This window comes from Gigantopelta aegis, chromosome 13, assembly GCF_016097555.1.
Source record: "Gigantopelta aegis isolate Gae_Host chromosome 13, Gae_host_genome, whole genome shotgun sequence".
Lineage (NCBI taxonomy): Eukaryota > Metazoa > Mollusca > Gastropoda > Neomphalida > Peltospiridae > Gigantopelta > Gigantopelta aegis.
Genome location: NC_054711.1, coordinates 16,975,226 through 16,999,596, shown reverse-complemented (window position 1 = coordinate 16,999,596; position 24,371 = coordinate 16,975,226). Strand labels below are relative to the sequence as shown.

Here is a 24,371-nt window from a genome sequence, read left to right as displayed (position 1 = left end):
CTTAATATGCATATATGATACCTTTTTTTTTTCAATTTAAAAAGGTGGGCCAAACAGAATAATATATGCTATATGTAAATAGGTGATTCGAATTGGCCCTGCGGCCAGTGACTACCCCCTCCCCCACCATGCAACTGAACCCTTGAATACCACGTACCTCCTCGGGTTGTCCCGTTAACAAAGCGACGAGCAGCTCAATGGCTTTGAGTTCCTGGAATCTCTCCACATTCTCGGGACTAATTGCACACTTCCAGATGGCTCCTGTCGCCGCGGCAAGTAGTTCCTTGTTTTCCGAATTGCTAAGCAACTTAACCAGCGGATCAAGACCTCCATACTGTCGAACTAAATCTCTTGTTTCCTTCTCCTCTGCACACTGAGATAAAAACAATATTGAGGAATATATTACTGGAGAAAGAAAGAAAGACACACTCAACACATTTTATTTATGGTTATATGGCATCGGACATATGGTTAAGGACCACACAGATATTGAGAGAGGAAACCAGCTGTCGCCACTTCATGGGCTATTCTTTTTGATTAGCAGCAAGGGATCTTTTATATTCACCATCACACAGACAGGATAACATATACCACAACCGTTGATATACCAGTCGTGGTGCACTGGCTAGAAAGAGAAATAGCCCAATGGGTCCCCCGACGGGGATCGATCCCAGACCAACAGTGCATGTTATATAGATATTTTGGGATTACATTTCACCATCTCACGCTTCCAACACAAAATCTGTGATTCGTAGAGAATGGGTCCACTGAGGAGGTTCGATCCAGAAACCAGAGCACCTCAGGTCAATGCTCTGCCGACTGAGCTAGATCAAACCCCTCAGCCGTGGTTGGGACTAATAGACTCCATCATATGTGGTCATGTGGGATAGAAAAAGTACACCCGAGGTGGTGGAAATTTCAACCCACATGAACGCATATGATGGAGTCTTTTTCTACCATTCATTCGATAAATAAACCATTATTTTACACAAACAAAGATGGCTGAAAAAGTAACTTCTTTATTTGACCATTTTATCATAAATAAACTACACTGTCATATTTGACATGTCTGTTTCATGTGTTAAATATAATTTAACACTACAAATTAACAAGATAGCTTTTATTATGAAGGTTTTAACAACAAAATATCAATCTAAAACTAACCAACTCACATTGATATGACGTCATATATTACCAATGCCGTAATACTGGGGTGGATCAAATTTGAGAAGTGCCCCTTTTATTTAGGATTTTTAGGTTTTTTACAAATTTATTTATTCTGTCAATGTATAGAACACTGTAGAATAAATCTGCCAGCATCCCTGTTGTAGCACTATTATATTATGGTCCATGTGAACCATGTGTAATTTTTCAATAGTGCCTTTTCATAATGTTATGGTGCCCTTTCTGTCTTGGGACGCCCCCCTCATCAGAAAAGCTGGATCCTCCCCAGTAATACTCCCCATGTTAAATTCAATGACGTTATATCCCATGCAAGATTTATTCCGCATAGGCTGATGTCATGGAATGGGTCTGTCTCGCATGGGCTGACGTCATGGAATGGGTCTGTCTTGCATAGCTAGGGATGGGAGACTATAAATACCTTGAATATAGCTGATGCACAATGCATCTGGAGTTCTTCATTCGACAGTTTGAGATTCTTCACCAAATCTTCAATCATTCCTTCTGTTCGGATTGCAAGACGATAGCCGGGCTGAAAAATATAAAAATGTTTTGTTAAGAAATGATTCGATGGCATAATTTTTACCAAAAACTACAATGTTTATATCCATACCCACCATTATCTCCAGCTGTTTGGTTTGCGTTTTTTCACCATCAAGATAAAGAACTTAAGACTATGGTCATAATCAATTGGGTGTATAGGATGTATACTACCAAATAAAATCACATCGACAACAACAGTAACATGTGGCTAAAACTGCTACATGCATTTCAATAAAAAAATATATTGACGGGTATAAATACTACCACCTCTCACTCAGTCTTACTTACATCACATATTGTGTGCTTAATAAGGAAGAAAGGAAATGTTTTATTTAACGAAGCACTCAACACATTTTATTTACGGTTATATGGCATCAGACATATGGTTAAGGACCGCACAGATATTGAGAGAGGAAACCTGCTGTCATCACTTCATGGGATACTCTTTTCAATTAGCAGCAAGGGATCTTTTATATGCACCATCCCACAGACAGAATAGCACATACCAAGGCCTTGATAAACCAGTCGTTGTGCACTGGCTGGAGCGAGAAATAGCTCAATGGGCCCACCTACGGGGATCGATCCCACACTGACCGTGCATCAAGTGAGTGCTATACCACTGGGCTATGTCCCGTCCCGTGTGCTTAACCCTGATTTACCTCTGATGCACACAGTGTCCCCACAATGGGAATGAGCATTTCCTCGTGTTTCAACTTGAGTAGGACCGTGAGGAGGGGGATCGCTCCCCCACCCCCACCCCGGCATTCCATGACATATTGTGTGTTTAATATTGATTTACCTCAGATGCACATTCCTGCAGCGTTCCCACGACGGGAATAAGCATGTCCTCGTGTTTCGACTTGAGTAGGACCGCGAGGAGAGGGATTGCCCCAGCCTTCCTCATGGCCTCCTTGTTCTTCTTGCTCTTGCTGCAGCTCCACAGTGCCAGCGCCCCGCACCGCGCGACCTCGACATTCTTCTGGTACTCCACCGGGGTTGACGTCATGCTGCCGCAGTCCAGCAGGCTCACCTGGCCATACGAGAGAGAGAGGAAAGGAATGTTCGTTTAATAATGACACCTCGGTGATTATTGGGAAAGGAAAGTTTACCTACACATCTTAGCACTATGACATTTTGGTACCTAACATATAGTTATTTTTGACACTCATTTCGACCAGGAAGGAAATGGTTTATTTAACGATGCACTCAACACATTTTATTTACGGTTATATGGCATTGGACATATGGTTGAGGACCACACGGATATTGAGGGAGGAAACCCGGTGTCGCCACTTCATGGGCTACTCTTTTCGATTAGCAGCAAGGGATCTTTTATATGCACCATCCCATAGACAGGATAGCACATACCACGGCCTTTGATGTACCAGTTGTGGTGCACTGGCTGGAACGAGAAATAGCACAATGGGCCCACTAATGGGGAACAATGCCAAACCAACCACGCATCAAGCGAGCACTTTACCACTGGGCTAATCCTGCCTAAAAACAAGTGATTTATTTATATGCACATAATACCAACCTCTGCAGTTGCCCACGGCATTCAGTAATGCTGTGGAAATTGCTGTGGAGTTTTTAATTCACAGCATTTTTTGCCTATATTCAATTTTTATTCTGGACTATATTCAAAGGCATGTTTTTTTAGCAATGGACATTTTTTTTTAATTGCAGGTATTGTAATACAGCACACATCACAGCCTTTGCTACTGATCAGTACCTACCAATCATGGGCCACTGGTTAGAATGGGGGGGGGGGGGGGGAGGGAATGTGTACTCCAACATACCACAGTCTTTGCTACATACACACCTATCACGAGACACTTGTTGGGATGAGAACAAAATCTGGATGCATACATGTATTTTCGAAGCTGTCTTAACACTATATCACAAAACCGCCATAGTCTAGCATATCATAGTGACATCATAGCCTAGGACTTTTTACGATATTGTAATATAACTTAGAAAATCTGTACCCTGTCCCATATTTTCAAAGCCATCTCAAAACTACGATATCATAAAACAGGCATAGGCTATGGCATGTTCCGTAGTGACGTGGTAGCCTACGATGGTTTTATGATATCATAATGCTAAGATAAATGTGTGGCCTATATATTGCACTCACCAGTCTCTTGATTCCCCCATGTTGTCGCACGGTTCTCCGAGCGCGGCGGAACTTGGCCACATGGGCGATGGTCTCGGCTGCCAGACACTTGAGTTCCTTATCTGGGTCGCGCAGAATCTTCACCATTGTCTGCAGCCCGCCGAGGTCCGCAATCGCGCGCCGGATCTGAGTGTTACGTGAGATCTCTCTAAGAATCTTCAGTGCGCCGATCTGTGGGGAAAACAAAATTAAAATAAAGAAAAGGAATGCTAGCTGCCGTCCAGGGCTCGACCGTAGTGGTAGCCCCAAGGATATTGGTTGCTGTTCTGGGCTCCATTCCATGAAGCGATCTTAGTGCTAAGACCATCTTAAGGACTTATTCACGTAACAGGACTTATTCACGTAACGTTATCTTAGTGCTAAGATTGTTTCGTGGAACGGGGCCCAGGGCTTGACCTTAGTCATAGTCCAGAGTATTTTTTAAGGGTCTAAAACTCTAAGAATCGGGAACAACATAGGCGTACGGGCTCCCATTTTTGTATGGGGGCAGCCTGGTTTTTGCCCGAATTAGACAAAAATGCCTGAATCTGGATAAGATTTATTCATATTAGCATTACCGTCAAACAGCTATACAGAGTTGCGAATGAGTCACTACCAGGGTTTCTAGATTATGGTAGCCCCACTCCCATGGCTAATGATCTTCAGTGTTGGGCTAGTAAATACTTACTACAACTAGCCCGACGACTAGTGGAAAAAAAACCTTGTCAAATGCTGCAGTTACATATTTTGTAAATATGAATATCCTACCCCGTCTTTCCACCCCTAAACTAAGGATTTTTAAGCTCTATATCCCTTTTTAGGTGACATTTGATTATTACTATTAGTAAAAGTGTATTTATTTAAAGTAGGACTAGTGAATTTTTAATGATGACTAGTACATTTTTAAAATCACTGATCCCATGGCTAGTGGATTTTATAAAATTCTAGAAGCCCTGCACTGCACATTTTTACATGATTTACAACTAATTTTGAGGGCAGAATGATGGAAATACATGGTAAAAAGGTTTTATGTTAGCACATTTTGCCCGAATATCTGTATAATTTTTGGCCGAATTTGAAGTTTTGCTCCAGAACTAGGGGGGCTGTTGCCCCCACCGTCTCCAACGCTTATGGGGAACTATCAGTTTAAATTGTCATCTTTAAACAAAACAAACTTTTATCAAGGCATTTATTTGAGCTTGTGTCCAGAAAAGAACACATTTTAAAATATGGACATTTTGTGTCTAACATATGGTTACTTTCACACTTGGTATGAGAGAGAAGAAACCCACTGCAGCCACATAAGTTATCTCTACCAAAAAAAGCCAGGAGAGGACCTTTTATGTGCACCAGTTTATCATATGGTTATTTTGACATTTCTGTGATAAAAAGAGAAAAAACCCACTGCCGCCAATATAGGTTATTCTTTGTAATAAAAGTAGCAAAGGGATCTTTCACATGCACTTTCCCATGGCCTTTGATGTTTAACTCATGTGGCACTGATGGAATGGGGGCTGAAGAAGATAAATCCACTGAGAGTGATCAATCCTGCGATTCTTGTGAGCACTCTTCTACCACAGTGCTATATCCCACCCCCTGCGAGAGAAAATGGTTTGTTCCTACCTTGCACTTGACTTCCTCGGTGTCGAGCAGGTTGATGAGAACCTCCAACCCACCCACGTCGCGGATTGCCAGCTGACAGGTCTCGTGCGCCAGGTTGAAGTCTCGCAGCGAACACAACGCGATGATCGTCGCAGTCTGGTTACCTCCCTTTAATTAAAATAAATATTAAAACAAGGTGTGAACACAGGATGATCGTCACAGTCTAGTTACCTCCCTTTAATTAAAATAATAAAACATATTATTGAAATGAATGTGTGAAAATAGGATGAGGATCACCAGTCTGGTTACCTCCCTTTAAGCAGTCTGGTTACCTACCTTTAATTTGAATTTTTTTATTAAAACATATTAAAATGAATGTGTGAGACCAGGATGAGGACTGTCACAGTCTGGTAAAATAATAAAACAATGAGTGAATACCAGGCTATGTTTGTTGCAATCTGGTTATTTCCCTTTAAGTAAAATAATAAAACAATGTCTGAGTATTTCATTTCATTTCAACTTATTTTCGTGCTTATATCCAATTAAGGTTCAAGCACGCCGTCCTGGGCACACACCTCAGCTATCTGGGCTGTCTGTCCAGGACAGTGGGTTAGTGGTTAGTTGTTACTGAGAGAGGTGTAGTGGTTGTAGAGTCGTTAAAACTCGCTCTGGGTGGGAGCCTGTACTGGGCTGCGAACCCTATACCTACCAGCCTTATGTCCGATGGCTTACATGCGAACAAAAAGTGATGATTAGTATAACCTAGTTATCTCCCTTTAACTATAATACTGAACTGTCTCGGAAGGTCAGCGTTTGTCTTAATAGTATCATCAAAGACTTTTCTTTTTTTTAATTTCAAAAATAAAGTACCTTGAGATACTTGACAAGTTTCTGTATCTGCCAATATTCACTGGGCAAGTCAGCGTTGGCCTCCGCACGGCGATCCACAGCCTCTTCCTCCTCCTCGCTCTCCGTGGCACTCTCGCTGAACGAGTCTTCGGCATCCACCGGAGTTTTCGTCTTCTGTCTGTAACACAATTAAATCTCTTAGTATTGTATGCCCAGTTTTTCTTTTATTATTTTTTTTTTTTGAAAAGACACCACTAGAGCACACTGATTTATTAATTGGCAATTGGTTGTCAAACATTTGGTCATTTTGACATCTAGTCTAAGACAGGAAACCCGCTACATTTTTTCATTAGTAGCAAGGGATCTTTTATATATACCATTCCACAGACAGGAAAGCACATCACAGCCTTTGATATACCAGTCGTGGTGCACTGGCTGGAACGAGAAATAGCCCAATGGGCCCACCGATGGGGATTCATCCTAGACCGAATGCTTTTCCATTGGGCTACGTTTTCGTGTTTATATCCAATTAAGGTTCAAGCACACACTTCAGCTATCTGGGCTGTCTGTCCAGGACAGTGGGTTAGTGGTTAGTTGTGAGTGGTTAGTGAGAGAGAAGAGGATGTAGTAGTCTTACACCTATCCATTGAGTCGTTAAATCTTGCTCTGGGTGGGAGCCGGTATCGGGCTGCGAACCCTGTACCTACCAGCCTTATGTCTGATGGCTTAACCATGACGTCGGTTCTTACTCACCATCATTCCCCCCGAGTCTAGTTCAATGATACTGTAGTAATTTTAACTCCCCTTAGCATGTGAATTTATAGGGTATCAATATGGTCATATCTTAAATGTCTCCCCATGATGTAAGTTAGTGCAGTAATTGTTATATACTTTGACATTGGTAAACTTATACAAAATATTTTGGCCTTGTTTCAATTATTATTACGACGTAGCTCAGTGGTAAAGTGCTTGCTTGATGCCCGGTCAGGTCAGTTTGGGATTTGATCCCACTGGGCTATTTCTCATTCCAGCCAGTGCACAACGACTGGTATATCAAAGGCCGTGGTATGTGCTATCCTGTCTGTGAGATGGTACATATAACAGATCCCTTGTTTCAAATGGAAAAATGTAGCGGGTTTCCTCACTTAAAGACTAAGTAAAAATGACCAAATGTTTGATATCCAATAGCCAATGTGCTCTAGTGGTGTCGTTAAACAAAACAAACTTCTTCTTTATTAGGGGGTGAGATGTAGCCCAGCGGTCAGTTTGGGATCGATCCCCATCAGTAGGCCAAGCTATTTCTCGCTCTAGCCAATGCACCACGACTGGTACATCAAAGGCCGTGGTATGTGCTATCCTGTCTGTGGGATGGTGCATATAAAATATCCCTTGCTGATAGTGTCAATGTAATGTTTTTTTCAAGATTTCTGTCTGGACAACGAAAAATAAAGGTAGGAAAGCAATTTTTCGTAGTTGTTAACATTTTGGTTCGGACTTTAGTAGGGTAGTGGGGAGAAGCTGATATACATTCGGACTGTAATAAGGTGCTTCCACTGAGCACAAAAACCTGCGAGCATTGGCTCGAGAAGGTGTATCGTTGAGCTGAATTACTTTCCCTGAGTTAAAGATACTCACTTGGTTGGTGTTCGTTGTCTCCTCTGAACAACTTTTTTGTCGTCTTTCCTGTAAATGAAGAAAAAAGTAAAATTAATGTTTTGCTTGCAGTAAAGAAGCACAAATTGGATGCCGTGTGTTGACAGTGCTGACTATGATAATGATGACACAGAGATGACACCACTCACCGTATTCTTCTAAATAGTATTACTGTAGACGTTTTAAGAAAACAACTATGGATGGGTGGCTGGTTTCATTGATGTAATGTAATTATGATAATTAAAAACAAGTAAGGAATGGAATAATCTTATTTTATAATTCCTTTACTCCAAAAGACTTCCACTTGAGTGACCGGCATCGGTGGCATTGTGGTAGGCCATCGGTCTACAGGCTGGTAGGTACTGGGTTCGGATCCCAGTCGAGGCATGGGATTTTTAATCCAGATACCAACTCCAAACCCTGAATGAGGCTCAATGGGTAGGTGTAAACTACTTGCACCGACCAGTGATCCATAACTGGTACAACAAAGGCCATGGTTTGTGCTATCCTGCCTATGGGAAGAGCAAATAAAAGATCCCTTGCTGCTAATTGGAAGAGTAGTCCATATAGTGGCGACAGCGGGTTTCCTCTCAAAATCTGTGTGGTCTGACGCCATATAACCGTAAATAAAATGTGTTGAGTGCGTCGTTAAATAATACATTTTCTTTCTTTCTTTCCACTTGAGTGAGGTTAACCTTCTGACTACTGCAGGCGAGATACCTCGCCTGATGTCACACCAGTCGACATACTGTACACTGTATACAGTGCATTCCCCAATTCATATTTCTCGCCATTTTGCACATGACTCTCACCGGAAAGATTTGTATAACAGGAAACCCAGCTTCCTGTATTTTTAGGTGTTATTTTTCTTTGGAAAATAACTTGTTAGTTTGAGTTTTCAGCAAGTATTTTCGCTTGACAACAATGGTGGCACATCGTAGTCATTTTAAGGGATCGATAGCTGAATGTGACAGCTAATTTGATAATAAATGTGGACGTTTTACCAACAACGAAAATCACCAAATATTGGGATATGAATCGTAGTTCGTTTTTTGTTTTTAAATTCTGGTCAGAAACCACTGTTATCAGGAATAATAGACATAAATACTGGACAGCTGGCCACAAATGCCGGTAAAAAATGCTACTTTTTCTATTTTTTACCTAAATTTAGTCAACATTAACTGATCTAAAATATCATAAAAATTATAAAATCCCACGAAAATAATACTTACCAATTCAAATATGAACTTTATTTTATGTATTTATAAATTATTAAAGTAAAAATGATAAACTTGTACATGGTTTTTGTCAAAAGTTAATCCAGTATTGTAAAGATTAAGTATGAATTTTAAAAACCTATGTAAGCTACATGCATGCATTGACTGTACTTATGGTTATACACCCACCTCTCCCCCCCCCCCCCCCCCACCACCCCGCCAAAAAAAACTAGACTCTCCAGATTTGTGGGATGTACAATCTTACTCTTTGTACTCCTCGACCCCGAGAGCCTTCCACTTGAGCGAGGGTTCGAGTTTCTTCTTCTTCTTGACGGAGGCATCCTTGGAGCTCTTCGTCTTGTCCTTGTCCTGCTCCCGGTGTTGACGCTGCTGGTCGGTGCGGTGCGTCCCATCGCCCTCGTCCTCGTCGTGTCGGTCCACCACTATGTCCACGCGGTCCTCGCGCTTCTCTATCTTCACAGCAAACTCCTGTAATACGCACAATGAACGGGTTTAATAAAAAAAAACTAATGATATCACTAGAGCACATTGATTATTATTGGCTATTGGAAAGAAAGAAATGTTTTATTTAACAACGCATTCAACACATTTTATTTGTGATTATATGGCGTCAGACAGATGGTTAAGGACCACACAGATATTGAGAGAGGAAACTCGCTGTCACCACTTCATGGGCTACTCTTTTTGATTAGCAGCAAGGGATCTTTTATATGCACCATCCCACAGACAAGGTAGTACATACCACAGCCTTTGATATACCAGTTGTGATGCACTGGCTGGTACGAAAAACAGCCCAGTGGGTTCACCAACGGAGATCGATCCCACACCCGCTCGCATGCCTATTGGATGTCAAACATATGGTCATTTTGACAGTCATAGAGAGGAAACCCACTAAATGTTTATATTAGTAGCAAGGGATCTTTTATATGCACCATCCCACAGACAGGACAGTACATACCACAGCCTTTGATATACCAGTCGTGGTGTACTGGCTGGAACGAGAAACAGCCCAATGGATCCACCGACGGGGATGATCCTAGACCTAGCGCGCATCACCCCCCAGAATGAATGGACGACTGTTTAATGACATCCCGGCATGAAAAACATATCTGAAATACACACAGGAGTAAAGGAAAGGAATGTCTGTTTTAATGACATCTTTTAAATTTCTGTTTTAATGACAACTTTTAAATGTCTGTTTGTTTTAATGACAACTTTTAAATGTCTGTTTTAATGACATCTTTTAAATGTCTGTTTTAATGACATCTTTTAAATGTCTGTTTTAATGACAACTTTTAAATGTCTGTTTGTTTTAATGACAACTTTTAAATGTCTGTTTTAATGACAACTCAGCACATTTTAATATATTTTTTCGTGCTTATATCTAAGTTCAAGCACGCTATCCTGGGCACACAACTCAGCTATCTGGGCTGTCTGTGGGTCAGTAGTTAGTTGGTTAGTGAGAGAGAAGAGGGTGTAGTGGTCTTACACCTACCCACTGAGTCGTTAAAACTCGTTCTGGGGTGGGAGCCAGTACCGGGCTGTGAAACCCTGTACCTACCAGCCTTATGTCTGATGGCTTAACCACGACGCCACCGAGGCCAGTAGTACATGTGTAAACTATGGCTATTTGGTAATATATGTGACTGGCTTTTGATATACCAGTTGTAGGTCACTGGTTGGGATGGAAAAAAACCCCAATGGTTTGTCTAAGGAGATTAGATTCCACAACACCCAAGTGAGACTAATTGTTTTTCAGAACTGCTTCCAAATGTCCGGCATTTGTCTTGAAATAAAGCTGAAACTATTTCGATAATGAGAGATAACTCTAGCTGGTCTACTTGAGAAATAGTTGGTGTTAAATTAAACAAGAACCAATACGAATCCAGTGCTGGATCAAAATTCTCAGGAAGTCCCACCCCAAACAACTTATTCAGTTGAAACAAAACCCATACATATATTTATAATGTGATATGAAAAAGATAACCTATTTCTCATACAGTTAAAATATCTAACATAATTTATATATATCAAGGTGAGAACTTTCCCCCAATTTTTTTTACAAGAGAAAATTAATGGACACCCCCGGGACCAAGTAAAATGTCCGCTTTCAAGAGGTGTCCAGTTTAGAGAGGTTAAGTTCTGTACAGATTTTAAAAAAATGTCCAGTTTACAGAGGGTCTGGTTTTAAGAGGTTCCACTGTATATGACAGTCATTATTTAGACACTTTGCCAACAGCAACATCTGCCATTTCCCACAGCAATCAGCAATGCCGTGGAGATTTTAATTCCCCACGGCACTTTTTTACCTTAGACTATATATATTCAGGTTTTTCTTCAATGGCATGCTTTTTGGCCGTGGCACGGCTCGAACTTGTAAATCGGCCCACCGATAGCAATTTAAAGCCTGCCTTGCTAGACTCGGCCTGTGCCAGAGTCCTCACGGAGACCTCACTGCGTACATACCTGTTTGCCAATCAGCTCGACAAATTTTGGACTCTTGGCCTTGAGTAACGTGACGAGATCGCGATAAGTGTCTTGATCTAGACGATCGTAATCCAGCTCTCCTTTCTTCCCTTCCACTGGGCCCTAAATAACAAAAACAAGCATTTTTTTTTTTACACAAGACAAAACAGCACATACCATAATGTTATACTGCCTGTGACATACCAGTGATGAAGTATTAGTTGAAATGAAACATAAGACAATAATAATTGTCATAATTAAGTTTTAACAATCAAAATTTAAAAAATGGATTTCCTTGAAGGGAATGGATCTTATGTCCCACCAGACCTCAGATGAACACTACTACTCATCTATATTCAGGCCTGTAGGAACAAGTTGGGGGCTGTGCCCCCTTCCCCTTCTCCCACTTGAGAACAAAAATGTATGTTTTCTATATAAATAAAGATAAACAAAGATAAAAATATAGCATGCCCCTCCAATACAGATTGTGCAACCCCCCCCCCCCCCCCCCCCCCCCCCCCCCAATATCATTCCCACTGGCCTGATATTTCAGAAAGGAAAGGACTATTTGTTTAATGACACCTCAGCACATTGTAAACTATGGACATTTGTGTCTAACATAATTATGATCAATGCGATAATCGGTGAAGAGAGAAACACAGACAGCACATACCAAAAACCTGAAGGACCTCAAACGAGCTCTATACTGACTGTGCTATAGATCCAGCCCCCTAGGCTAATAGAAAGTTAAAGTTTGTTTAATGACACCACTAGAGCACATTGATTTATTAATCATCGGCTACTGGATGTCAAACATTTAGTAATTTTGACATATAGATTTAGTGAGTAAACCCGCTACATTTTTCCATTAGCAGCAAGGGATTTTTTGTATATGCACCATCCCACTGACAGGTTAGCACATACCACAGACTTTGATATACCAGTTGTGATGGGAAATAGTCCAATGGGCCCACCGATGGGGATTGATCCCACACCAACTGTGCATCAAGCGAGCGCTTTACCACTGGGTTACGTCTCGCCCCCCTCTGCTAATAAATAATAAATGTTGAAATAATATTTACTTTATTTAAGTAGTATCCGCTCGTGTTTGCAGTGATGTACAGCATGCTATCACTGTCGTGAGGTTTAACCTCCAGATAAGAGATATCGCCATGCAGCTGTCGCCATGGCTGCGCCCGACAACCATTCTTGAAGACAAAAGTGTCACCTGAAAAACAAAAAAGATAGAAAATTGCAATAATAGTTCATTTATAACAAAATATGATATGGTCAGCTTGAAAAGAAGTGGGTGTTATCATTTTCAGTTATGAGGCACTGGTTGGAATGGGATAAAACATGAGTCCACCAAGAGATGCACTCAACACATTTTAATTATGGTTATATATGACGTTGGACATGTTTATGGACTACAAAGATAATGACAGAGGCTACCCATTGGGATACCCTTTTCTATTAGCAGCACGGGATCTGTTATATATGTAGCATCCCACGGACAGGACAGTACCTACCATGGCCTTTGATACACCAATTGTGGACCACTGGCTGGGATAAGAAATAGCCCAATGGGGACTGATCCCAGACCGACAGTGCATTAGATGAACACTTTACCACTAGGCTACATTCCCCCCCCCCCCCCCCACCCAAGGAGGAAGTGATTGATCTTGCGACACACCGCTATCTGCCACTGAGCCACACCCCACATTTATTCTCCAACATAATTTCAGGAGAACAGTTTATTGCTCACAATCGATTTTCGAGCCATATAAACACTGCTTACCCATAGGTATACAGGTTAACATTTTTGTGGAGGGGCGGGTGGAGCCGACTGAATTTTTCTGCCAGAATTAAACGAAAATGCCTGAATCTATATAACAACATTTATTCATATTAGCATCACTACCAAAAAGCTATATACAGTTGCAAACGAATCACAACACATTTCTACATGGATTACAATTTATATTGTGGGTAGAATGATAGAAATACATGGTGAAAACGTTTCAGGCAAGCTCATTTTGCCCAAATATCTCTATCTTTTTTGCCCAAATTTGCAGATTTGCTACAGCCCTGGCTCCATATTCATAAACGTACTTAAGTCAATGTATGATACTTATCTATGTACTTTAAGTATGTATTTAGGTATCATACATTGACTTAAGTATGTTTATGAATACGGAGCCAGGGGAATAGGGGGAGTTGTCTCCCCTACCCAATCTCATATGCTTAATGTGCTTACCGAAGTAGTTGATATGCTCCAGTACGTTCTTCTCATCATCTTCTCCAGACAGTTCTTTCAGAATAGAGACCTCACCATCAACCATCGGTGGCGTCAGACGAACTTCACTGGAAAGAGAAGTAAAAAAAAATGTTTCAGTATCAGTGATAAAACAGTCATCAAAATAACTACAGAGTGTTTTAATCCAAGTGCAGGTTCCACCCTCTCGATAAAACAGGCATCAATTTAAACAAAGAGTTTTAATCTATGTGCAGGTTACACCCCCTCAGGATCAACGATAAAACAGGCATCAATTTAAACAAAGAGTTTTAATCTATGTGCAGGTTACACCCCCTCAGTATCAACGATAAAACAGGCATCAATTTAAACAAAGAGTTTTAATCTATGTGCAGGTTACACCCCCTCAGGATCAACGATAAAACAGGCATCAATTTAAACAAAGAGTTTTAATCTATGTGCAGGTTACACCCTCTCAGTATCAACGATAAAACAGGCATCAATTTAAACAAAGAGTTTTAATCTATGTGCAGGTTACACCCTCTCAGTATCAACGATAAAACAGGCATCAATTTAAACAGAGTTTTAATCTATGTGCAGGTTACACCCCCTCAGTATCAACGATAAAACAGGCATCAATTTAAACATAGAGTTTTAATCTATGTGCAGGTTACACCCCCTCAGTATCAACGATAAAACAGGCATCAATTTAAACAAAGAGTTTTAATCTATGTGCAGGTTACACCCCCTCAGTATCAACGATAAAACAGGCATCAATTTAAACAGAGTTTTAATCCATGTGCAAACTATTTTGAAGGTATGTAATAAAACATAACAGTTCATAATTTAAAGTGCCCCTATTATAGTCCTTTCCACAGGGAACAAATTGCTTCATACTATGGAATTTACTACAACTTATTTATTTCTGAGCCGTATTTCTGAGCCGATTGTTTTCTATATTGCACACAAATTTGTTCTACAACTAGCCAAGTCGATATTATAAGTGACATGGTTACAATCCAGTATGTAGAATCTGTGTCAGTATAATGGGTTTTTCTATCTCATAATTTGTGTCTGGACAAAATGTGTGGCAAATCTAACACAAATTAAAGGTAGAAGAATAATTTATCATAGTTGCTACAAATGTGTAAATAAGTAACCCAACAACCATTGTTAAATATATTTCAGTGCCTGTAAAATAATGTAAGAATTCCATGGAATTAAAGTCTGGTTTGTTTAATGACATCACCAGAGCATATTGATTTATAAATCAGTTACTGGCTACCAGACATTTAATAATTCTGATACATAGTAGTAGAGAAAACCTGCTACATTTTCTCATTATTAGCAAGGGATATTTTATATGCACTTTCCTACAGACAGGACAATACATACCATGACCTTTGACATACCTATACATGGAACACTATACATGGAACAGGGGAGAAAACAAGTCGGAGAATGGGTCCATTGACAGGATTAGATCCTAACACTCAAGCATTGATGAAGGAAGGAAGGAAATGTTTCATTTAATGACGCACTCAACACATTTTATTTACGGTTAAATGGTGTCGGACATATGGTTAAGGACCACACAGATACTGAGGGAGAAAACCCACTGTCACCACATCATGGGCTAATCTTTTCGATTAGCAGCAAGGGATCTTTTATATGCACCATCCCACAGACAGGATAGCACATACCACGGCCTTTGATGAACCAGTCATGGTGCACTGGCTGGAGTGAGAAATAGCCCAATGGGCACACTAATGGGGATCGATCCCAAACCGACCGCGCATCAAGCGAGCACTTTACCATTAGGCTACATCTCACCCCAAGCATTAATGAACAAAATAAATATAAAATAACATTATGTTTATCCAGCCTTTCTATGAATCAGTGCAGTTTTTAAAAAACATTTTTGGTTTTTAAATTTAGAAAAAGGCTTCATAAAATGAACACTGCAAAATTGTGAAAAATTACAACAGAACAAAGATTTCTGATATTTAAGCCCATGCATATTTTTCTGCTGCAACCATATTAATCATGACAATGTATTTTCCCCTCCAGTTTTTCTCAAGAGTCAGAATAACACCAGCCTTATAACATTACTACAGCACAATCATAAAACATAAAAAAAGAAAAGAAAAAGAAGAATAGAAATATTCCCAGACAATTTTTTTCTTCTGTCATAACCATATTAATAACAATCTAAGCCGAGTCTGAACAATTCTTGTTTTCCTTCCCCTATGGCTGAGGCATGAGAATTCGACAAGAATTCCCCACTAGCATTTGTGTGACGACAATATGAGTAAAACGATAGCAGTGGATTGCTTTTATAGCTAATTCAATTTCGATGCTGATATCAAAACAGTTCAGGAGTGGTTCCAGTGTTAGAAAGAGGGGTGGGTATAAGGAAATAAAAACAAAGAACAGATATAGATTTAGATACATATATTATTGTTGTTGTCTTGTTTAACCCTTTCTATTTTGGTCTTAGGGGCGACTCCAGTATTAAAAATAGGGGAAAGACAATAAAAATAAAGAACAGGTGGGTTTTTTGGTGTGTGTGTATTTAAAAAAAAAAATTGTTTTGTTTAATGACACCACTGGAGCACATTGATTAATTAATCATCAGCTATTGGATCTCAAACATTTGGTAATTATGACTTGTAGTCATCAGAAGAAACCTGCACTACATGTCTTCCTAATGCAGAAATGGATCTTTTATATGCACCATCCCACAGACAGAATAGCACATACCACAGCCTTTGTTATACCAGTAAAGGTGCACTGGCTGGAACAAGAAATAACCCAATGGGCCCACCGACGGGAATCGATCCCAAGCCGACTGCGCATCAAGCGAGTGCGTTCCCACTGGGCTACGTCGTGTGTGTATTTAATGCAGATTAGTGGTAATTCTCTTGTTAATGTATTAGAAAGAAGGGTTTGAATGTTTTTGTGTGTGTATTTAATGCAGATTAGTGGTAATTCTCTTGTCAATGTATTAGAAAGAAGGGTTTGAATGTTTTTGTGTGTGTATTTAATGCAGATTAGTGGTAATTCTCTTGTTAATGTATTAGAAAGAAGGGTTTGTAATTCTCTTGTTAATGTATTAGAAAGAAGGGTTTGAACGTTTTTGGTAAACGTTTCTCTTTTTTATTTAATGACTCCAATTGTCAGTATTATAAAGTTTCGTAGGAGTAAATAAGAAAAAGAATTTTAAAAAATTTGGAACCAGTGAAGTATTTTTCTCACCTTACAATGTGTTGAGGTGAAGTGAAAAGTGAAGTTAAGACAATGGCAAAGATATTTCAAGTTGTAACCATTTTGTTTTAATTAATAGTACCCCAAAAAGTAAACAATTTTGAAAATGTACCAAAATGTAACACTCATACACAACTTAAATGGTAGTCTGAAATTTTAGAAAAAATCCACTTTACAAGTGCCACTTTTTTCCCAGCAAGACAATCATTTATCTATCAAAAAAGTTACAAATCAAATCACTTTTCTATTATTCTTACACTAAATTTTTCAACATATCCACTTTAATAATGAATTCCACCCCTTTCTCTTAAGTTGAATGAGAACTGAAAATTTGCATACAACGTTTATGGGTTATTCAAAATCAAATTATGCTAACCCATTTTCATTTTGTGTAACCCATCATGACCTTGCAAACGATGTCCTAAATTTAATGTGCAGAGAAAAAATTGCTTACACACTTGACTTGTTTTACCATTTACTTGTAACATATCGATCCACTTCAATGATTACCCCAGGCTCGCCCGATTAAATTTGCCCCTTCCTTGCTTAATTATATCAACCCCTAATTAAATATATCTACTTCGGTGATGCAATCTACACACCCCTTCCAACCTCTCCTACATTTTACACTAGATTTTAACACCTACACCAGTAATAAAACAGCTCCCCTCCCCTGTGATTAAATTTGATCCTCCCTTACTAACAGCACACAGGCATCATCTACCTGCCACCCACAAAAGAACTGCTGCAGCAAATAAAAAATAATTTGCACAGCTTCAAGTTGCGAAATACTAGAAATTCTTTAGAATTGTGTGAAAGCTGCAATACTCTGCGCACATAGCTGGTGTGCATGTGCCTCTTGAAAAATCTTAGCAACGTTTATTTGTGCACGACGTTTGGTGTCGAACACATGCAGTAATTGCCTCTTCAAAACATATCGCATTCGTATTAAAAAAACAAATGTCTCGAAATGTCATTTAAGAGGCCTAATTGATTCTCGATTGTCATGAAGAGATACTGCAATGTGAAAAGGATACAGTAGCTTGTGTTGGCTTGTGATCAGCACCATTTTAGAAGCATGCAATCTTATCAGCCTCATCACTGTAGCCAAATGGTTAGAGCAGTCGCGTATAAATTCTTAAACAGCTTTCGTATAGCAAACAGATGTATTGGTTAGAGTTATTATTATTCCTATGGCCCTCTTGGCACCACCTGTTCTAATGCCTCTGTACACACAAAATCTTTTTTTGAGATAACAGCTTTATATACAGCTTTATATACACCAAGGCGTTGGAATGTAGCCCAGTTGTAAAAGGCTTGCCACATGTGCAGTCGCTCATGGACCACCGGACTATTTCTCATTTCAGACAGTGCACCACGACTGCATGGAGCCTTGCAAATGGTTTATCAAAGGCTGTGATATGTCCTGTCCTATCTATGGGATGGTGCATATAAACGATCCCTTGCTACTAATGGAACAATGTAGCAGGTTATTTCTAGACTATATATATATCAAAATTATCAAATGTTTGACATCCAATAGCCGATGATTCATTTTATTATATTTTATAAATACCTGGATATTTTCTGAATGCAGTTTATTATATACTTGGATATTTTCTGAATGCAGTCTAATATATACCTGAATATTTTCTGAATGCAGTTTATTATATACTGTATAATACTTTATTTTCGCGTGGAATTTATTTTCGCGTTTTTAACGTGTGAATTAAATTCGTGAATATATATTTTTTATAAAGGTCGACAAAAAAAAAAAAAAAGTAGTCTCGTTCAACTGTACCACATTAGTTTCTGATGCACGAGGCTAGTAGTAACAAAGCGATGCTCCCTCCTGTCACGGAACAAACCACAAAACACAAAAGCTGTTTAGAACTTTAAATGAAGAACACGATTATAAGTACATATATGATAATAAAACAATACTAACACTAAAAAGCTTTATGCTGTTTTCCTTCGCATGTGCTAGCGATCAGTTCTTCGGACAGAGTCTACACGTGTTCAACGACGGAAGTAAACATGCATTATTACAGTATATTAAAAATGTGGAAATGAAAAAATCCGGACTGGGCTATGTTCAGATGTTTCACAATTTTATTTTTATTTTTGACCTGTTAGCCAATCACAAACCGTTTTGAACTAGTATTTTGACGGTAATAAATATTGTTTCAATCAAACTTAAGTTACTGAGTACTAGTAGCTTGTGCCTTCAAATTTCGTTTCGTTTGTTTTCGGTTTTTGCTTTTATAACAATTATAAGGATTAAGAAAAACTGTACACGCTAAGCACCTTCTGTAAGCTTATTAACTTGTAAACAATAAAGTCTTGATTGGTTAAAGCAGGAAAACTATTGTTTTATGTGTATAGCACTCGTGTGTACATGTAGGATTAGTTCTACAGATTAGCGTAACAACCGGCAAAACTAAGTTCCATTTTTAAAACAAAATTATTGACATCTGTACTTCATTTTTTATTGATGGGGGTTGGAAGATTCGCGAAAATAAATGTTCGCGAATTAACCCATTTTCATTAAATCGCGAAAATTTGATCCCGCGAAAATAAAGTATTCTACAGTACCTAGATACTTTCTGAATGCAGTTTATTATATACCTAGATATTTTCTGAATGCAGTTTATTATATACCTAGATACTTTCTGAATGCAGTTTATTATATACCTAGATATTTTCTGAATGCAGTTTAATATATACCTGGATACTTTCTGAATGCAGTCTAATATATACCTGAACATTTTCTGAATGCAGTTTATTATATAGCTGGATATTTTCTGAATACAGTTTAATATATACCTGAATACTTTCTGAATGCAGTTTAATATATACCTGAATATTTTCTGAATGCAGTTTATTATATACCTGGATATTTTCTGAATGCAGTCTAATATATACCTGAACATTTTCTGAATGCAGTTTATTACATACCTGGATATTTTCTGAATGCTCATGTTGAGTAGTTTCTCATCCAGCTGCAGTAGCTGTAATCGAAGTCTCAACACGAGTTTCTTCTCAACGATGGCATCCACTTTGCCTGATTCGCCGTCTGCTTCCGCCTTCGCAGCAGCACGTGCATCCTGCTCTATCTCCTTGGTGATCTCCTCGATGTAGCGGAAGATGGAGTTGTCCTCCCCTTCGACGGTGGCAAATCTCTCTCCAAGCATGTTCATGACTGGGTCTCTGTTGGCTAAAAGATGCAGGTTTTTTTTAAATTGATATTAAAAGATATCAGGAAATTCATTTGAAAATATGTAGCCAAATAAATTTTCTTAGCCACCTCCCCCACCCCCCCAAAAAAGCAACATAACAGAGGCCGTTTATAAATGAATATAAGAATTTTATTTATTTCAGGGGTTGAAATTAGCTGAAATTTGAGACAGACATTCAAAACCTGCCAGACAAAGCATTATCATAAAGTATAAAAGTTTGTTTGTTTTATTTAACGACGCCACTAGAGCACATTGATTTTTTATCTTATCATTGGCTATTGGATGTCAAACATATGGTCATTCTGACACTGTTTTTTTTTTTAGAGGAAACCCACTGTCGCCACATAGGCTACTCTTTTATGACAGGTAGCAATGGATCTTTTATCTGCGCTTCCCACAGGCAGGATAGCACAAACCATGGCCTTTTGTTGAACCAGTTATGGATCACTTGTCGGTGCAAGCAGTTTACACCTACCCATTGAGCCTTGCGGAGCACTCACTCAGGGTTTAGAGTCGGTATCTGGATTAAAAATCCCATTCAAACCCAGTACCTACCAGCCTATAGATCGATGGCCTAACCACGCCGCCACCGAGACCGGTCATAAAGTATAAATGCAAAATAATTGCCAATCCAACACGATGGCAGGCAAAATGATCTCCTGGCCCGTGGTGATGCTGACTGACAAAAGTCTGTTGGTACGGCAGTATTTTAACCACTGTACTTATTTACTTTTTAAATCTGATCCTTTCTTTCTTTCCTGCCTTTCTTCTTTCTTTATTTCCCCATAACCCTTTTTCTCTCTTTACTCTTCATTTATACTGTTGTACATATGTACATATCTAACGTAAGGTAGTGATATCAGGGCCCCCATCCCTGACACTACCATATTTGTTTCAGGGTTTCCTAAACATTAAAAAAAAAAAAAAAAAATGAATTCAAGAACTTTTAATGGTTACATTGAAAATTTTAATGCAGATGTAATTGAAATAAATCTATAGGTTACAAATACACATGTATTAAATAAAAACGTGAGCCTAGATGAATATTTTAAAAGTCAGTTGCACTATGTCAAATCAAATTTAAAAAAATAAAAAGATTGACAATGCGCAGTTACCTTCTAAGCAAGCTCTTAGCTCGACCATTTTCTTGTCACCGGCCACTTTGAGCACCGTCTCGGCAAACTCGAGAGTCCTGATGCTCGCCTCATAAGACTGAAGACCCAGCTTCTTCAGAACAAACAGAGGCTGAGAGTCCGACACCGAGATACTCTCTGACACAAAGTTCTCTCCCCTGCAGAACAAAACAAATACAGAGCGTTATGAATGGAAGGAAGGAAAGAAATGTTTTAATTAACGATGCACTCAACATATTTTATTTACGAGTTATAGGACGTCAAACATATGGTTAAGGACCACACAGATATAGAGAGAGGAAACATGCTGTCGCCACTTCGTGAGCTACTCTTTTCGATTATAGCACATATAATCGGTTTTGTTTTTCTTATCCACCCTCAAATTATTTCCTGTAAGAAAGCCTGTCGTACATGTATACCCACACAAAATCAGGATTATGAATAGTGACATATATACATATCAGTGATAGAAATAAGCAGCATTTTTGACTAGTCCACCAGACAAGTACATCTAGAAATCTACTTGTCCACCAATGTTTCCACTTGTCCAAATATATGGTTTGTTTTATTAATGAACAAAAATTTACAAGGATGATGGTTTTGATTGTTCAAAATAAAACTGCATCCAACATGACTACTTGTCCACTGGACAATGATAGACGTACATTTTGTTTGTCCGAGCTGATTTTTACCTGTAAGAACAAACGGACAAGTGTTTATTTCGATTATGATTCAATACGGTTACTAAAGACTCTGTATTCATAAACCAGGGTTTCTACCTGGATTTTTAAAACATGATAGATGGCATAACATTAGGTAATCTGTCCCCTTTGGTCTACAGAACTAAAACAGCCCCCAAAACATAAAAATATACATACTTCTCTACATAGGATCCTCCTGAGAAATGGGATGGGTTTAATTTGCTTTGCCATGATAAAGGCTTCCGGAATACCAGTTTGGCTTCTTCTGGATTTTTGCTGCTAAACGTCTCAATGAACTGCAATATGTGATTGAGTAGCATTTCGTTTATCGGCGTGAACTCCAGTTTTCCACCCGAACCATCTTTTGCGGACGTCCACTGTGCAGCCCGCTGTAGAGCTTGCCCCATGATGAACTGTCGTCAACTTTTAAACCTGAAAACAAGTTTTAAAAGCTAATAAATTTCTTATACACCCATTGGTGAGAACATCATTTGTTATTTTTGTAACACATGTATAGTGTTAACACACATGTGCGATAACATTTTAAAGACATGCAACTGGCTGCTCCTAAGTGATGACCATGTCACCAATGCCATACTATCCAATGAAAAAACTACACAGTCACTCTGCAACGTACAAGTTAACCTGATACTGACTTGTCTGTGATGCACATATTAACTATAAGCGCTAGGGCTGTAAACAGGTTTTAGTTGGAAAAGGTGTTTAAATTTATTTTAAAATTGTTTTCTGAAGATATGTAAGAAAGACAATACGACTTTTGTGTCCGTTAGATACCATTTACCTTACAACTCGTTTGAAAACATATCCAATGTTATCTAATGGCCTCCCATGTAGTATTCTCTATATACATCATACATTATACAATAAAATCTAATTAGCAGTGCTTGTGTTGGAATCTGTATTCTGTACCAGTGTACATTAAATGTATAGTTGGCCATTCCACTCACAGTATAAAGTCCTGACTACACCAAAATAGTTTTGTTTAACGACATGAGAGTACATTAATTTATTAATAATGTCAAACATTTGTAATTCTAACCTATAGTCGTAGAGGAAATCTGCTAAAAAAAAAAATCATTAGTAGCTAGGGATCTTTTATATGTACGATCCCACAGATGGGATAGCACATACTACAGCATTTGATATACCAGTCGTGGTGCACTGACCGGGATGAGAAATAGCCCAATGGGACCTTTGCCGGGGATTAATACTAGACCAGCTGCACATCATATGAAAATTTTACCACTGGGCTATGTCCCCTCCCCATGGCTATATGGGTGCAAGACCAAAAAAAATATTATTAAAATCCTACTGCAATCATCATAAATTAAAAAAAGAAAAGAGAGACTATCAATAAAATCAAAACAAAAACAAATCTGTTAAATGTTTTCTACTTCGGTTTTTTAAGTACATTTAAAAAATAATAATATAGTAGAAATCGCAATCAAGAACACGATTAGAATAAAAAAACACACAGAATAAACAGAAACACGAGATACACGGCATCACATACGACCTAACTATGCAGAATTGATTTGATAGAGCAACTTTAAATAAATTTAAACTATATTTGTGTATATGCACCACAATGCAGTTGTGTAAAACAACATTTTCCCCGGAATACTTACACGCATTAAATACAGAAGAGCTTTAGTGTTAACGCTGTACTTTGCCAAGCGAGAAAATAAGCAACGATTAGTGATTGCTCCAAAGTATTCAACGGCAACGGTTGCTAGGTCTTTTGAGGTGGCGCCACCGGAAATTTTACAGGGAAATAACTCTAATAACATTCAATCATTGGTCTCGTAACCCGGTTTTAATTACGATAATCAGATTACGATAAGCCTTTATTTCTAAATGCATCATTAAATACATATATTGTAGGAAAAATAAAACAAACGAACATCAAGATTGGGCTTTACAATAATGAAAATAACCCAAGAACCCCCCTCCCCAAAACAAAACCCCACACAAAACAACACACTGGCGTAGGAAACGGGGGGGGGGGGGGGGGGGGGGGGGGGAGGGGTGCAAGGGGGCATGTGCCCCCCACCTTTACTAACCAACT

The 24,371-nt window shown here is 38.9% G+C and overlaps 1 protein-coding gene across 2 annotated transcripts in view; it reads right to left on the bottom strand.

Moving 5' to 3' along the window:
- The window catches only part of LOC121387365 (outer dynein arm-docking complex subunit 2-like), a 75,728-nt gene extending 51,672 nt beyond the window's left edge, over nucleotides 1-24,056 (bottom strand). For both annotated transcript variants that reach the window (XM_041518433.1, XM_041518434.1), the window contains exons 1-15: nucleotides 23,932-24,056; nucleotides 22,460-22,714; nucleotides 21,564-21,739; nucleotides 20,168-20,426; nucleotides 13,946-14,052; nucleotides 12,771-12,916; nucleotides 11,689-11,811; nucleotides 9,467-9,690; nucleotides 7,967-8,014; nucleotides 6,353-6,509; nucleotides 5,504-5,650; nucleotides 3,863-4,072; nucleotides 2,525-2,755; nucleotides 1,604-1,714; nucleotides 158-373 (exon numbers count right to left, since the gene is read on the bottom strand). In XM_041518433.1, coding sequence (XP_041374367.1) covers nucleotides 158-373; nucleotides 1,604-1,714; nucleotides 2,525-2,755; nucleotides 3,863-4,072; nucleotides 5,504-5,650; nucleotides 6,353-6,509; nucleotides 7,967-8,014; nucleotides 9,467-9,690; nucleotides 11,689-11,811; nucleotides 12,771-12,916; nucleotides 13,946-14,052; nucleotides 20,168-20,426; nucleotides 21,564-21,739; nucleotides 22,460-22,689 — 2,385 coding nt within the window. In that variant the 5' untranslated portion in view covers nucleotides 22,690-22,714; nucleotides 23,932-24,056. The remainder of the gene's footprint in view (nucleotides 1-157; nucleotides 374-1,603; nucleotides 1,715-2,524; nucleotides 2,756-3,862; nucleotides 4,073-5,503; nucleotides 5,651-6,352; nucleotides 6,510-7,966; nucleotides 8,015-9,466; nucleotides 9,691-11,688; nucleotides 11,812-12,770; nucleotides 12,917-13,945; nucleotides 14,053-20,167; nucleotides 20,427-21,563; nucleotides 21,740-22,459; nucleotides 22,715-23,931) is intronic.
- Between the last annotated feature and the right edge of the window lie 315 nt (nucleotides 24,057-24,371).